Genomic DNA, 17,293 nt, shown 5'->3' with positions numbered 1-17,293 from the left:
ATCGCCATGTTGAGTACATCTATATATATATATATATATATTATTTTATCGAACATCAATCAGTCTGATCTCCTAGGGCCGGCGCTGGGTGGCCCCCCTTAGCACCTTAGTGTTTGATCCAAATCCAATTTTGTTTTTTTGTTTCTGCATTGCTTGATCAAAGCTCCCGCTTCAAAGATTCACTCATGGATTGATGATCTTCTTGCTCTCTACTCTGAATATTTGCCGAGAGATATGGTTGCAGAAACAGTGTTGAATCACAGAAGTATCGCCTTTTTTCTCTTCTTTTTTTGTAAATATTATAGTACACATATCATTTAAAAATCAATTAAAAGATAAAAAAAGAAAAACACAAATTCATTTTATAGATACTCTCTATATGAAAATATTATAATTACTGCCATTGGCTTGGTCCATTGCCGTCTCACGGAGTCACGGTTCAGATAATATGTATGCAGAGAGCTTCTCATTTGTGAACGCTAAAATATGTATTTAGGACATATTTGGTTTGAAGAAAATGGAGGAAAGGAAAAGAGTGGAATGAAGTGGAAGAGAGAAGAAAAGAATGGAGAAGAGTAGTGAAATTAGATTTTTTTATTTGTTTTAATATAAAATTTATAAGGAAATGAATTATAATTTTTTTCTTTAGACAAATTTATCATTTACCTTAAATATTAAATTATTTATATTAATAATATATATATATATATAATGAAATATCAGTCTGGTGGCCGGCGGCAAAGATCCGGTGAAACGTTCGGTGGCGGCACAACAGCCGTACGGCAAAGTCCGACAGTGGTCCGACGACTTTCCTATGGAGGTCCATTTATAATATTAAATCAACAAAACAATAATTAATAATGGCATTAAACAAGTTAAAAAGTTGAATGATAATTTTGAAAATTTTAATTTCTAACATAAGAAAATTTTAAATTCTTCACTGCTTGGTGTAGAATTCAAATTCTATATTATGATGAATATTAAATTAGAATGGAAATTAAATTCTTATATATTTTGTCAAACCAAACAATAGAAATAAAAAAGAGAATTTAAATTACTTTCCTCTACTCCATTCTCTCCTCCCAACCAAACATCACCTTAGTGTTAAGATATACGCAAATACGAACTCTCATAGACTTGAAAAAAAATACATTAAAAAAATTTGTCTTTTAACCACATCAACATAAATTTTGTATTTGATTGTCCGCGCATGAGAGACTCTTACACGCGCACACACACACATATAATTGTTTTATTTATTTTCTACTGGGAACTTTCACTTTATTAAAATAAAAATGTTATTAACAAATTAAAAAATACAGTTTTTTTAGTATTAAAATATGTATTTTTTTATATTTTAATGACATTCTCACCTTAAAACTAGAGAATGACTCCCCTCTCTCTCTCTCTCTCTCTCTCTCTCTCTCTCTCTCTCTCTCTATATATATATATATACACACACACACATACACACATGTAGTAATAATAATAATAATAATAATAATATCATTCTCTAGTGCAAATGTTTACATCATTTAAAATATGGATCGGTGTATACAACGAATTCCTATTTTAAAATATGTCGATATGCATACCAAAAAATAATTTTATATATGTAGTCATTATCTAATAAAAAATCTCTTAAATTATTGAAGTAAAAGATAAACTAAAAAATTAATGAAGCACACACTCTAATACAATATATTTCATCCTATAATATATTGAATATGTGTTTTTCTTATTTTGTAGTGTATCCCTTATTTTAACAAAGTAAAAATGTTGCTAAAACACAAAAAATATAGAGGGCATTGTCACTTTAACAAAGTGAGAATCCCTTGAGAGAGAGAGAGAGAGAGAGAGAGAGAGGGCTAGCAAAAATTGACATGATCCATTACTCGACACGACAAGAATAAATGGGTATGAGTTTTCAAATTTGATACGATTATTACATAAACTGCGTCTGAGTTGACACAATTTTTTTTCTTTTTGGATTAGAGTTAAAGTTCTTAACTCATTTATTCAGTTAATGACACGATTATATTTTTTATTTTAAATTAATTTGTAGGTTATTATTATTAAAACTCAAAATATTATATATGATTCTCTCTTCTTTTTTTTATAAGGATGAAGATACACACAATATTTCATTTATAAAATTTTATATTGATTTTAGAACTTCAATAGTATAAATATGAATTAGAGTCTCAATATTTTAACAGAATTATTAAATAAATTGTGTTTGGATCAACTAAATTTGAGATGACACAAGTACGACTCGGTGATCCTTTTATATATATATATACACCAACTGAATAGAAACTGACATCCTTAATTGAAGTTGAGTATTCTCGTTAATGAGTCAACTTGACTCATTTGCCTTTTTTTTTTCCCCCTGAAAGGGGTTCATCTGCAGCTTCAAATAAAATAGTTTTAAGCAACTCAAGTCTTACATGGAGGGGCGGGGGGAAAGAAAAAAAAAAGGCAACTCAACTCATTTATTACCATCCTTTGTTAAAATTATTAATAAATCACCATAGTCCTTATACAATCAAGCAAGTTCCCCACTGCAATGAAAAAATAATTTTACAAACGACAGCAATAACAAATTAATTTTGAATATTCTACCTATGAATTAGCAAGACATATTATGGAGGAGCCTGCTGCAGCAAATATATTTAGGTTTTAAGTAGTTGAGGGGCGCGTTAGATATTTATTGGGTGGCGTTTAATCTCACTTTCACTCACCCTAAGCGACCAACATGCCCATTGAAATTTGGGTAATCTCGTGCGTGGCAATTGGAATTCTCTGCTTTTGAATATAAAGAAATAATGAATAAATTAAAATTATCAGCATAAACAAAGTTGTGAGTTTGGAGAATATTCATTCAGGGAGGCTTCCCATGGCGACAAAAATACCCTTGGGTTTTGGGTTTCCACGTTATAGGCTGCTTTAACAGCACATCAAGGCATCATCCTACTACTTTATTTTATTCCTGATTAACACATTAATTAATTATAACCCCAAACCCATTTCCTTCTGCTCATCAGTCCTTTTCACGCACTGCCGTTTACCCACAATAGTATTTTAATTAATAATTAATCGGAACCGGATTCTGTTCCTTGACTTTCTCTGTTTGCATCCCGATCATTTATTAGCTTCCTTCCTTCTTCGGTAATATTTTTCTCCAAAATAAAATAATTTCTTATAAAGTTGGCTTAATTAAAATTTTCACTTGAAATTTTCACATATTCATTGATTTTGTTTAATCTAATGGTTGATATAAGACCATTAAATGTAGTATTATTATTTTTATTATTATTTTTTTACTTTGAAAATGTATTATTGGGATAGCATATGTGTCGAAATATATAGTTTACAATAATAAGAAAATGAGACATTACTTAAATAGGATTGTTATGACATAACTTGCATGCTTAGACTCGTAACATCTCAAAAAAAATTGAAAGAAAATATATACCAAAAAAACACGATGAAACTTAAACATCGATGCACATGTGTGAGAAGAAAAAGTGATTTAATCTTGGAATAATGGGTGGTTTTACCAAATTAATATATATATTTTTAAGACTTTTTTTTTTCAACGAAACAGATTAATTTTTTTTTTTGAGACTGATTAATCATCAGATTACTGCATTACACAGATATTTACAACAACTGCTTATTGTAGCAGAGATATTACACTGATATTTACAATCAGATATACATAATTGGGACTTATATTATTACAATAAATTCTATGAAGTACATGTCCAACCTCACAGGAGAGGATGTACATACTCCACTTATATTTCATAAAAATAAAGGATATAAAGAACATTTAGCCCCCCTAATATTTTTGTGGGGGCTAGAACCGCTGCCCTCACAATGTTTGTGAGGGCAGCAGCCCACCACTTCGGCCAAGGCCTGAATCGAGTGCTCCTCCATTCCACTCCAGTCGTCACTTTCTGTAAATGAACATTGAATCAAAAAGTTACTTTTTGCTATTGAGAGTTGAGACGTGAATGGCATTTTGTTTTATTGGCAAATATCACAGCAAATTATTATTTTATTTCTGTAAGAAAAAAAACATAAAGAGAGAGAATGAGGAAATACCGGGATTGTCCATGTGTGCAAGACATGCGGCATGTGTCCCGGTGGGCGCATTTTAGAGATTCTTTCTCACGGTATCCAATAAAGAATAAAGCATTAAGCTAGCAAGGGTACAAAAACCACCTTGGCACCCACCTCCACAAATCTCTCTTTTTTTTTTTTTAATTTTTAAAATTATATTTAGTGAATAAATTCTCTCTGCACACCAATATATATTTTTTTCTTTTTTTTGGGGAGAAGAAGAAGACCACCAAACCAATGGGTATTGTTGAAATTTACCATCCCCACTCACTAGCTCCAGTCTAGCTTTGTTGAAATTTGGGTTGATATTCACGTTATGCCGCCAGGGTCAAGAATCAACCAAAATTTATTAATATTTATTTTTGATAATGCGATGTTTTGTATAATTATATTTATTTATTTATTTATATGCTAATTTTATGATGTTAATAAAGCAATGGATGGGGCCATCGAATGATCACTGTTATTGGCCTGGCCATTTTGCATTATTGTTGGATCTGGCGCATCTTAGCAGAAGAGACAGACAGGTCCGTTGGTCTAAACTCGTAAGTCTAACTAACCACGCCTGACCGGTCCGTGACTTAAGTGGCCCTATCTAATTGGTTCTTTTTTTTTTTTTTTTTTAATGAATCCACACATGCCTTCTAACAGAAGGCAACAAATAAATAAAAAATTAAAAAATCTTGCATTTTCATCAAAACTTTTAATACGAACGAATCTTTTATTATCAATTAAATAGATCATAATCCACTTGAAATTTTTCTGTACCATCCCAATTTGCATAATCCATCGACCTACCACTAACAAAATATAATTACCGTGAATTAAAAAACTGTTAAATATCCGGCGCACGTTAGCATCGTGGGTCCGCAGAAACTTTTAACAGAACTTCATAATTTTCTTTTTCGTGAAAAAAAAAAAAAATGGCGAAAGCAAACAAAAGGCAAGACAATCAAAGCACGTGACCTGCCAAACAAACAAGTTACTGCAACAAAATTTTCTTTTTGCAAAAGTCGACAATAGACGACATCCCATTGTTCCTCTCTGATCAATGCCTCACACCCCTCTTCACCCTTCGGTCCAATCACTCATTTTAATTGTTTAATTCCATTTACGTTTTACACTTCAATGTAATTGTAGAGCAAGAAAGAAATTTTTTTTTTTTTTTTTTTTTTTTGGGTTTCCCATTAGTTACCGTGTCTGTGGCTGCATACTACTTGCATCTGTATGTGTGTTATTTTTAGCCTTTTGCTTTTTGCCTTTGCGTGTGTTGGTTCTTTGCTTTCTGTACTAAAGTGAATTTCATTTTACTTGCTTTTGTTTTTTCAAAAAATGTTTCCGTTTTGTGTTGTTTAAAACTAGAAAAGCAAAGAAGATAATGAGAGAAGTGGAATCAACAGCAGAGTGAGAAAGAACAATAACCAAAGATAGAAAGCAAACAACACAGTTGCACAACCCACATGGATCACCCCAAAAGCCATTTAGTAAACCAAACTCAGATCTCTAGGATCTCAGAATTTCAGGCTTGATGATGATACCTGTTTCTTTCTCGAGAAAATTCACTTTCTTTTGCTCCTTGTCTCGGCCCGTATAGTGCCTCATTCTACTTTGTTTCATTCGTTCGCCCAAACCTCTCTCTCTCTCTGTCTCTCTGTTTTATCTCTACTGGAAACATTCAAGACACTGTTTTTATCAACTGGGTGTCTGTTGTTTTCCATTCTTGAAGCGTAAGCGATAAAAAGTTCTTTTTTTCTTTTAAGTGGGTTCTGATTCTGAGAGGGAACTTTTTTGTTTTGGATAAGGCAAAGCAAAGAAATACATTTGACAGTTCACCTCATGTGAGAATGGCTGGTGATAATAGTTGTGGAGACAGAGTGATGTTACTCGACTGAAAATAGACTATGGAAATGAAGAGTTACAAGTTTTGGAGGGTGGGATTTTTGGTTTTGGCATTGATAGATATTTGTTATGCTACTCTTTCTCCTGCTGGTATTAACTATGAAGGTTAGTTTTTCATTATTGTTTCCCTTCTCTTTGACGCCTATTATTTTGTTTCTAAGTTGAACTATTTTTGTTCTTTTATGAGTAAATGCTTTGGTGCACTGCAAGACTATCTGAACTTCTTAAATGTCCTTCATAATGATGTCTTATTTAGCACCCACAATCTTTTCTTTAGTTTAACACTGTTTTGGCTGACAAAACATGTTTATGTTATGGTAAAGAAGGCTAAGTTCCTTCGTTTATTAATTGTTTTCCATTTAAATTGGAGCAGTGGTAGCTTTAGTGGCCGTTAAAAACAATCTACATGACCCTTATAATGTTCTGGAGAATTGGGATATCACTTCCGTGGATCCTTGTAGCTGGAGAATGATTACTTGTTCACCTGACGGCTATGTTTCTGCTCTGTAAGTTGTTTGAATCTCGTTGTATCACAATTCTTCCACTTTCTATATGAGGCAACTTCTAACTGATGTTTTCCTTGCTTTAAACAGGGGACTTCCTAGTCAGAGCTTATCTGGGACCTTATCACCGTGGATTGGAAACCTCACCAAGTTGCAATCAGTGTAAGTAATTACCTCCATGCTTCTTGTTTTGGTTTTGAATTCATCATTCTTATCACTTTGATATTTGTAGTTTCCTCGTGAATTTTCAGTTTGTTCACCTACTGCAGAGCCAATATGGCTGACGTATTGCTCATCCTTTGCATAAACGTGTAGGTTACTGCAGAATAACGCAATTTCGGGCCCTATTCCTGCTTCACTTGGGAAGTTGGAGAAGCTTCAGACTCTTGATCTCTCCAACAATAAATTTACTGGTGAAATACCTGACTCATTGGGGGACCTTGGAAATCTGAATTATTTGTAAGTTTCAGAATCCTTACACTGCTTCTCATCTTGCATCCTTAATTAGCATAAACTTTGTCCATCTTTCACATACTGTTTACGCTTGATGTTGATTCTAATTCCTACATGTTCTATGTTTTTGGCTGAGCAAGTCAGGCGTTTGAACAATAATAGCCTTACAGGATCATGCCCTGAGTCTTTGTCCAAGATTGAAAGTCTTACTCTAGTGTATGTATGATTAACTTCCGCACATGATTACTTCCTAGTTTTGCTGGAAGTGAAGAAGTGTAATTCATTGTTACTTCAGTATATATAAATTATTCACCGCTGAAGGTTAATTCTGCTTGTAGGGACCTTTCCTATAACAATCTAAGTGGTTCTTTGCCTAAAATATCAGCAAGAACATTCAAGTAAGCCATTCTTTCCTTGTTCCAAAACTTATTTGTTCTTTCTACAGATTGTTGTATTAATGGTTTCTATTATTCTGATTCTCTCTATTTTCTTCAGAGTTACAGGAAATCCTCTGATTTGCGGACCGAAGGCGACCAACAATTGTACTGCTGTCTTTCCGGAACCTCTTTCCCTTCCGCCAAATGGTCTTAAAGGTTTCTGCTACATAGCCTATCCAGGATTGTTTGATTTTTTTACAATATTCTACTCTACAACCTTCTGATGAAATATTTAAACTGCTGGATCTGTGATTTCATAGATCAATCAGACTCTGGGACGAAAAGCCATCGTGTGGCTGTTGCTTTGGGTGCAAGCTTTGGTGCTGCTTTTTTTGTCATAATTGTTGTCGGCTTACTTGTTTGGTTGCGTTACAGACACAATCAGCAGATTTTCTTTGATGTCAATGGTTAGTTTTTCTCTCTTTCTTTTGCTTTGTTACATGATTAATGCTTATATTCTCACAGCACTTTTATGGTCACACACACACACATGATATATTGCCCAATATGATCATTCGTGTTTATAATCTTTAAGCACAACAAGAAATAGATTCCTAATTCACATATTCTAAACAGAGTGAGTAGCTAACAATTACTAGAGCCTGCTGTAATATATAATCAATATTTGATGGTGAGTGTGCAGAGCCATGTACACGCTTTTGGGTTTGGTTGACTAGGACAAATGATTATAACCCCATAGAAAAGCTTTCATAGCTATTTGTAAATTCTTCTGGGTTTATGGCTGTCTTCACAAGTGAGTTATTGCTAAAATCCTTGACAGAAGCATAAGTAGTTATGCAAGCAGTAATGACGTAGCCCCCTTTGAATGCAAATCCCGCTGTTGGGTGGTTAGCTGGGAACGTTATTGGTACTATATTTGTCAAAAAAATTAAAATTTTTTAATAACACTAAGATCTTTGATGTGTTGTTGCAAAACGTTATTAATTATTTTAAGTCCTCATGTGTTGTTGGAGCTTTTTAAGTAGTTATCCTCTGTTTTAAAGTTATTTATGTTTGAAAGGAGCTGTAAATGACTTGAAGACCAGGAGACTAAGTAAATGGGTGCTTAATTAAAGTCTACAAAGTTACTAAAATGAGTGAAGAAAGGTTGCCGTGCAGATCAAGTTCAGTTAGCAAATCTTGGATTGTGTGATCATCTCCATCTCCCTTATTATTGGAACTAAAGTGGACTTCGAAGTTCGAACATAGTTAATGTGCATAAGCATCGAATTATCCACTCTCCATTAACAGGCGCTTCTGTTATCCATGCTTTCTAATCCATGACATTTTAAATTATAATTCATAATATAATTAGTTAGTTGCATTGCAATGAACCATTTTTTGTCATCCACTTATCCACGCTTTCTAATCCACTGTATGTTGTGTGGCAGATCAATATGATCCAGAAGTGTCTCTGGGTCATTTGAAAAGGTATACATTTAAGGAGCTCCGGGCTGCAACTAGCAATTTCAGTGCAAAAAATATTCTAGGAAGAGGTGGATTTGGGATTGTATACAAGGGATGCTTTAGTGATGGAGCTTTGGTGGCTGTTAAAAGGCTGAAGGACTATAATATAGCTGGGGGTGAAGTCCAATTTCAGACAGAAGTAGAGACGATAAGTTTAGCTGTCCACCGGAATCTCCTCAGGCTCTGTGGTTTCTGCTCTACTGAAAATGAAAGGCTTCTTGTTTATCCCTATATGCCAAATGGTAGTGTAGCATCAAGATTAAGAGGTTAGTTTGCTGACTCTTACAAAATTTATCGTGGGTAGGTTATAAAAGAAACTTAACAGTTTCAGACAAAGCTCTGGTTATCTATTTTATATGAAACAGCAAGCAGCCTCTTAGTAGCTGCTTTCTGTGACAAGAATCTCATTGGTTATCAAATCGCTTGCCCAATGAATCATAGTGCTTAAATTTCTAGAAATGGATTTTGCTTATACTTCTTAGAAGTTTATCCACTAATTTATCTTCATCGGCTCCCTTTTCAGTTGGTGAAAACCCTTTTTCGTTTTTCTGTTTTAAGTGTAAAATTTCAAGCAGTTAGTTATTCAACTTTTGTTGCTTGAAAGTAAAGGTGAAGATTATACAAACAATTTTCAACTTTAGTAGGTAAAAATTTTTCCAGGATCTGATGTCTTCCCTAGACCCTAAAATAATTAGATCTGCTGTGGGTTGCAGATCACATTCATGGTCGGCCAGCTTTAGATTGGGCAAGACGGAAAAGGATTGCCTTGGGCACGGCAAGGGGTCTGCTTTATTTACATGAACAGTGTGACCCCAAAATTATCCACCGTGATGTCAAGGCAGCCAACATTTTGCTGGATGAAGATTTCGAGGCAGTTGTCGGAGATTTTGGATTAGCAAAGCTTTTGGATCACAGGGATTCCCATGTAACCACAGCTGTGCGCGGCACTGTTGGCCATATTGCTCCAGAGTATTTATCAACGGGTCAGTCTTCAGAAAAGACAGATGTATTTGGGTTTGGGATCTTGCTGCTTGAACTGATAACAGGTCAGAGAGCTTTGGATTTTGGACGGGCAGCAAACCAGAGAGGTGTGATGCTTGATTGGGTATGTTCTCATATTCTCTCTAATCAATCAAGTTTGGATATGGTTTTAAATCTTCTCTGACATTTCTGTTTTAACTTAATATTTATTTTAGGTAAAGAAGCTCCATCAGGAAGGAAAACTTAGCCAAATGGTGGATAAGGATCTGAAGGGAAAATTGGACAGGATTGAACTGGAAGAAATGGTTCAGGTGGCCCTTCTATGTACTCAATTTAACCCTTTGCACCGCCCAAAAATGTCTGAAGTATTAAAGATGTTGGAAGGTGACGGTTTGGCCGAGAAATGGGAGGCATCGCAGAAGATCGAGACACCAAGGTACCGGACTCATGAAAAAAGATACTCAGATTTTATAGAAGAATCTTCACTTGTGATAGAGGCAATGGAGCTTTCGGGTCCTAGGTGATCCTTACCCTCCATTATATACCGCACCACTCATGCTTCGAGCCTTCATGTGAAAACATTATGAGATTGCTGTTGATAGCCGTTGCATGCCAACACGCCATGTATTCATCTGTAAAAAAGTTAAAAGAGGAAATTCATGTATAAGCTTCTTGTTCTTTGTTGGAAAATTTATCCAGTTGATTGAGCTTCTTGTCACAAAATTTTGGTATGTGTTAGATATACAAATATGTAGAGTCTGTCCAAAAGGGATCTTTTGTATAGTTGTTGCCTTCTTTTCTTCGCAAGATTGCAGCTTAAGCTTAAAGTGAATTTCTCTATAGGCATGGCTCTCTGTGTTGATTTCTTGGAGAACCTATGATATGGCAGACCACTGATATGTTGATGAAACAAATTTCAGAAAAGAATTTTTTTTTTTTTTTTGAAATTGATTAAGCATCAGGTTACTGTATTACACAGATATATATACAATTGCTATGACAACAGGTCATTACATTGATATTTACAATTAGATATATATACATTACACAGATATATATACAACTGTTATGACAGTAGGTCATTACACTGATATTTATAATCAGATATATATACATGGGACTTAAATTTTAGAAAAGATTTGAGTTTTAACTTTTACTTTTAGCCTATTTGATACTTCCTATGCGAGTGTGATAATTTTTAACGGGCTAATTTTAATAATCAGCATATGAGAGAATATTTCACGTACTTTCTTTTTGCGTTATCGCTATGATTTATGAACTTTTGATTATTTTTTTTTTTTTGAAAAGTTCAATTCCTTTTTATAGATAGTATTTATGGAAGAGATCTACAAACATAACGCTGGCATTAAACACAAAGATTTCCTCCAATCGGGACTACAAATTTTAGAAGGTGCTAGAAGCATCGTCTACTTCGTCTTTGGCTCCGCTGACCGTCGTGCAGGCAAATTTAGACTCAACGGCGTTGGCTGTCGCCTTCTCCGATCGGGCAACTATGACCCCACAAAGGGTATGGGCGAATTTCAGGTGTTATCAAAATAGCGTGCTCCTGTCACCGAAAATTATAACTGTCAGCAAATAGTCCCACCAATATCCCGATTTCTCCACGTGTCCGGCAATCAACGGACCGCTATTCTCGGTTGCACGGACTTTCTTTTTTAACTTGAAACTTAAGCACGTGCCGCGTGCGCGTCCCAACTTCGTATTCTGGCTTTTGTAACGGCTACGGTGACACCACGTGTCCGTGGAGCCGCGTATGCTTTTGACAGTTAATGGAGAACCGCATGTTTCTGCGGAAGTGACGAATGTGCCCCCTTTATATCTGCACAACTGCATCAATTATTGATCCCCCTTGAAGAAGATTAGATTAGAAAGCAACTCTGTACATCATAATAATAATTCCCGTAATAATACCGACACTAGTTTCTCTTCGTTGGAGGGTGGAGTTGGATTCATTTCGGGTTTTTCAATTTATTTCATTCATTTATTATATAAGTATAAAGTTATTTTAAATTATTTCAAATGCTAGATTTAATGCTGTGGAGCTTCAAACTTAGTCATATTTTAAAATATTGTAATCATTTTGTTGATTTATTAGTTAAATTTGCTCTTTAAGCATTCTAGATCTTTTATTTGGTTGGAGGATTATTTAAATTTTTTAAAATGTTATCTTTAATTTAATCTGTGAAATATAACCCTTGCTTTTATTTCAAAAAAAACTAAGAAAATAATAATAATTAACTTTAAATAATTAACAAGCGATTTGAATTAAACAATTTAATTATTAGATACCATGGCTGTGTTTGGCATACACATTATACTATATTTATTGTATACTGTTATGAGGTATATTGCAATTAAAATTTATTAAATTGTGATGTAATACTATGTTAAGTGTAGTATGAGATGCATTATATAAATATTATTAGTTTAATTTTATGTAAAATTATTTAAATTTATTATAATTTAGGGTGCTATTATTTGATTTTTGAAATTAAGCATTGAATAATTATTTTTTTGACTTGATAATGTATTATTGTTAAATAATAAAATATTATTATATTATACTATAATTTATTTCCATATATTAGTTACTCTAAATAGTATAACATAATATAATTTAATATTAAATTGTAAAAATATAGTACTATATATAATTATACAGTATAAATTTATTTTTATTTATGAAATAATAAATAATTTTATATAATGAAAGTATTATCCTTTAATAAAAAAAAATTAATATTTATGCAGCCTGTGACTATATATGACCATGCCAATTGCTTTCGAGACTTCCAGTAAGGCAGTAACCGTCTGCTACTAATGCCGCACTCTAATTTTGCTTTCCAGGGTGTGAAATGGAAGGAGATTTGAAGGGTGACTAAATAAATTTCTATGTTGCTTGGAAGCAACCGGGGCACTTTAGTAATTCACAGCTGTGAGATTTTCTCTCAGTGTCTTTACCCTGTGAACTGTGAAGGAATCCAACCATATTTCCAACACCGTCACTCACTTAGTTTAATTTTAACTACTGTACTTTCAACACAGAACCAACGCAACACAGTCACTCCATTTTCTTTCATTGTAATAATCTCCGAAAAGCAAAGCAACAAACGATTTTAAAATCCTTTTCTCCTCAAAACTTCACATTTTGCGCCCCACTCACACTTAGATCCCAACGCCCCCTTCACATTTTTCTCGCCTCATTCTGTGTTTGGAGGGGTCGCGATTGCTTTGTTAACTATTTATGCATGCATTTTCATAGAGATTAGCGAGCAATAATGGAGTCGAGAAAAGTTGCGTTTACGGAGCAGCTTCTATCTCCGAGAAGAAAGGTAGTTTCTGGGTTTGGTTTGGGTGTTGCGGCTACTGTCATTGTGTTTGTTGTGCTTTTGCTTAGCAACTCTCTGAAGGCTCCTGCTGTTTCTCCTTTGTTTCAAGGATTTAATCTTGTTAGAGTTATTAATAATAATTCTTCCCGTGTTGTTTCTTGGCCCTTCTCATTTACAACTGCTGTATCAAATGATACCGGTGTTAGTGTTAGTGGCGGCAGGCAAGCGGACAGCTCCGTTGATTTGGTCGGAAAACCCCAAGGAGCAAACGTGTCTAATGAGATTGCCCATTTGGGGAATTTGACTCAGGAGGCTGAAGTTGGAAGCATTCTAGAAGCAAATGCTTCAGCTGTTTCTAGAAATGGAAACTTTTCGGATTCTAGTGCTGACAAAGTAAAATTTTCTCATACCGTTAACAATGGAAGCTTCCCCGTTGAGGAAGGACGGAGCTGTGGGAATTGTAGCCTTGTTGTTAAGGGAGATGTGAATTCAAAGGAGATTGGGAGTCAATTTGTGAATAATACTAGTTATGTGAATAGCAAGGTTCCCGATAATAACAATGTGACTAATTTGTCGGGAGACGGTGGAAGTTTGAATGACTCAAACAATAAGATCACAAATCCTCGTTATGATTCTGAACCTACAAAGATGCATGGCAGTTCTTATGACAAATGTAATATATTTGATGGTAGATGGGTGAGAGATGACTCTAAGCCATATTATCCACCAGGTTCATGTCCTTATATTGATAGGGATTTTGATTGTCACCTAAACGGGAGACCTGACGATGGATTTGTTAAATGGAAGTGGCAGCCAAATGGGTGTGACATCCCAAGGTGTAACCTCTTTTTTTTTTCTCTCTCGTTTTTCTAATGTACATATTGTTTGATTATGAATTTAGAAAAAAATATAAGGGTTCAAGGATTTTTTTTTTTTTTCCTGCTTGAATGCACTCTTTATATCATCGCACAATGATTCTATAGTCAATGAAGGTGGTTGAAGAGGCTCAATTGATAACAAAATTCTGAAATTAGTTAGTGTTAATTGTTTTTTTTTTTTTTGACAATAGTGTTATTTAATTGTTGATCAGATTATTTAGGTGGTGAGGAGCACGAATTGGGTTCCACTTCTGTTTGCCTTAAGTTGTGCATATACCTTGTTAAGATTCTGTGAGTTATTAGAGACTTACGTGATCATTCTTTGAATCAGATTAAATTCATGTCACTTGTGATTGTGATTTTATCTCCATGTTTAATCATAATAAAGGGTTTGTATATAGGATGATTCTATTATATGCCAGCCTCTTTTTGTGATACCTTATGGTTTGAGTTTTTTTTTTTTTAAAAAAGAATACATATCCGAATTTTAACTATTTGTCATTTCTTATCCAGTTTGAATGCAACTGATTTTTTGGAGAGATTGAGAGGCAAGAAATTGGTTTTTGTGGGAGATTCGCTGAATCGGAACATGTGGGAGTCTCTGGTGTGCATCCTCCGCAATAGCATCAGAAACAAGAAAAGAGTCTATGAGATATCCGGAAGGAGGGAATTTAAAAAGAAAGGTTTTTATGCTTTCATATTTGAGGCGAGTTTCAGGAGAGTCCTTCATTTATGGTTAGAAGAATTTTCCTTTTTTTATTTTTTTAATATGCATCTCTCGAACAGCAATTTTCATGTTATTGTAGGACTACAATTGTACTGTGGACTTTGTTAGTTCTCCATTTCTCGTTAGAGAATCGTCTTTTACTGGCAGAAATGGAACATTTGAGACATTAAGACTGGATTTGATGGACCGTACGACCTCGATGTATCAGGATGCTGATGTCATCATCTTCAATACAGGTCATTGGTGGACACACGAGAAAACTTCTAGAGGGTGAGTGCCTTCAGACTATCGCACTGCTTGCTTTCATAATATCTTCACTTTGCATTCTGGTATTGCATAATGTTGAGCCCATGGATTGAGTTAAATAATGCTGTTGTTTGAAAGAAAATGATTGAGATGGAAATGAAAGTTGTGTTTACCTTTCTTCAGAATTTTCTGCATGTCATGTTTTTCTTTCATTTGACAATATGCCCTGCTAATCGAATAACTCAATCTCTTTCCTTCTCCTCTTCCTTTTTGGCATTTTGTGGCCTTGCAGAGAAGACTATTACCAAGAAGGAAACTTTGTGCACCCAAGACTAAAAGTGCTAGAAGCTTATAAGAGGGCCCTCACCACTTGGGCTAGATGGGTTGACAAGAATGTTGATCACAACCGAACTAAGGTTTTCTTCAGAGGATATTCCGTCACCCATTTTAAGTATGGCACTTTCTTCTCATTTTGCTTTGTTGCGCTTGTGGCGCCTTCTTCTCATTTTAAGAACACTATGTGTACTTTCCGATGCTTTTTTCTTCTTAGATGTGTCAGTTCTGTAAAATGTTTAAGATAATCTAAATTGCAAACTAATCTCTATGAGCTTGCCTCTCGTCTCTGCGGATTCCACACAGGGTCTCACTGTTGAATAAACAATCAATTATGGCTATCATGCAGTTTTCCCTAAAGTAATCACTCACTTAAAATTGAGTGGCTTCTTCAATGCCATACACATGTAGTTCCCTGAATCTTGGCATTTCTTGCTGCAATGAGACCTTTGATGTACTTAAATTTGGCATTAAAAAGAAAAAAGAAATGGAGCTAAGTTGATGCTGCAATGATTTCTTTGATACATTCTGTTTAACAAAAGGAATTTGTAAATCTTGAGCATAACACAATTTGTATACATCATCATTATGTCTTCTGTTTTTCATTGAAAGAGTCATGTATATGTAAACAGATTAGTCATAGGGGGCATTCTCTTATTTCCTAGTCCATTTCGGATAACTAACTGTGAGTGTTTGATGTGATCACAGAGGAGGGCAGTGGAACTCAGGAGGGCAGTGTCACAAAGAAACTGAGCCAATCTTCAATGTAACTTACTTAGCAAAGTACCCTTCAAAAATGAGAGCTCTGGAGTACATGCTTCCAGAAATGAAAACTCTGGTAGTATATCTCAATATCAGTAGGCTTACAGATTTCAGAAAAGATGGACATCCTTCTATATACCGGATGGAATACAAAAATGATCAGGAACGAATTGCAGCTGTAAATGCTCAAGACTGCAGTCACTGGTGTTTACCTGGAGTGCCAGATACTTGGAATGAATTGTTATATGTTTCACTTTTGAAGACTGGAAGGGAATCTTGGAAAAGCTGACGAGATCTGTAGACAATTGACTTGTTATTGTCTTTATTTTCCCAGGCTATTCACCTGATTTCTGAGTTGTTCAGCTACGATCAGAATAGTACTACGTTGAGTTTGTGCAAAACAGGCAGATGTAGAGCTAGAAATCAACTATGTATATGTACACTTCATATTACAGAAGAAAAGTGTGAAGTTTCCCATTTGTTTGATTGAATAGTGACCGGAGATTCTTGGCTGTTTTCTCAAGTTGCAATTCCATTTTGAGCTAAAAATATTTAGGTCTACTAGAATTAGCTGAAAGCAAGGTTGGAGGCTCAGGATAATGCTAAAATTGCAGTTATGCAATCGTTAATATGTGTAATAGCGAAAAAATGAGTAAATTGTTTGCACTGTACTGCTCTAGCATGCACAATGTTTTGCTTGTTTCAAAATGAATGTATTCTTGCTCCTTGCAGACAGCATAGCAGCAGCCTGCGAAGAACACAAAATTGTAAAAATCTTCCTATGTACGTCCCACAGCAGCTCCACCCCAATGTCTGGAGCTGGGAGTCTAAAAATTTCTCAGATCCTTTGGACCTTTCCCAGTCAAAATGATGTGGATCGAGGGCTAATGCCCCCAACCGACAATAAATTCAGCATTAATTTACCTTATTTCAAAACCCAAAAACACGTGGAACCATCAACCATCCATACGCGCGCCTTCAGGCGCATACATACACAAATATAATAGAGAGTGACAGAAATGAGCAGGAAAAGGTGATCAGATCACCATCTTATTATCAACTTGATTTGCAGAAACTCGTCAGTTAAACAAATCAACTTGCTGATCTTCTGCAGCTTATACACAAC

At 34.8% G+C, this 17,293-nt stretch overlaps 2 protein-coding genes across 3 annotated transcripts; both read left to right on the top strand.

The window, feature by feature from the left end:
• The first annotated feature begins 5,112 nt into the window (after positions 1-5,112).
• Positions 5,113-10,578, top strand: LOC18043352 (protein NSP-INTERACTING KINASE 3). Its single transcript, XM_006438259.2, has 11 exons — positions 5,113-6,135; positions 6,404-6,536; positions 6,624-6,695; positions 6,849-6,992; positions 7,131-7,202; positions 7,325-7,384; positions 7,482-7,579; positions 7,684-7,830; positions 8,815-9,156; positions 9,604-9,995; positions 10,087-10,578. Exons 1-11 carry the CDS (start codon positions 6,033-6,035, stop codon positions 10,393-10,395), a joined length of 1,872 nt encoding a protein of 623 aa, XP_006438322.1. The 5' UTR covers positions 5,113-6,032; the 3' UTR covers positions 10,396-10,578.
• Positions 10,579-11,604: 1,026 nt separating this feature from the next.
• LOC18044860 (protein trichome birefringence-like 2) lies at positions 11,605-16,755 on the top strand. 2 transcript variants are annotated; one of them, XM_024186848.1, is made up of 6 exons: positions 11,605-11,850; positions 12,740-14,057; positions 14,613-14,805; positions 14,906-15,096; positions 15,365-15,523; positions 16,114-16,755. In XM_024186848.1, the coding sequence occupies exons 2-6, from the start codon at positions 13,171-13,173 to the stop codon at positions 16,454-16,456; spliced, it is 1,773 nt and encodes a 590-aa protein (XP_024042616.1). In that variant the 5' UTR covers positions 11,605-11,850; positions 12,740-13,170; the 3' UTR covers positions 16,457-16,755. The 2 variants fall into 2 exon arrangements, with proteins under 2 accessions (XP_024042616.1, XP_006438320.1); XM_006438257.2 differs by lacking the exon at positions 11,605-11,850 and having other exon boundaries at positions 12,675-14,057.
• The last annotated feature ends 538 nt before the right edge of the window (positions 16,756-17,293 follow it).

Source organism: Citrus clementina, unplaced genomic scaffold (assembly GCF_000493195.1).
Source record: "Citrus clementina cultivar Clemenules unplaced genomic scaffold, Citrus_clementina_v1.0 scaffold_4, whole genome shotgun sequence".
Classification (NCBI taxonomy): Eukaryota; Viridiplantae; Streptophyta; class Magnoliopsida; order Sapindales; family Rutaceae; genus Citrus; species Citrus x clementina.
Note: the sequence above shows the minus strand (reverse complement) of the source record. Positions and strands in the feature narration are given on the sequence as shown.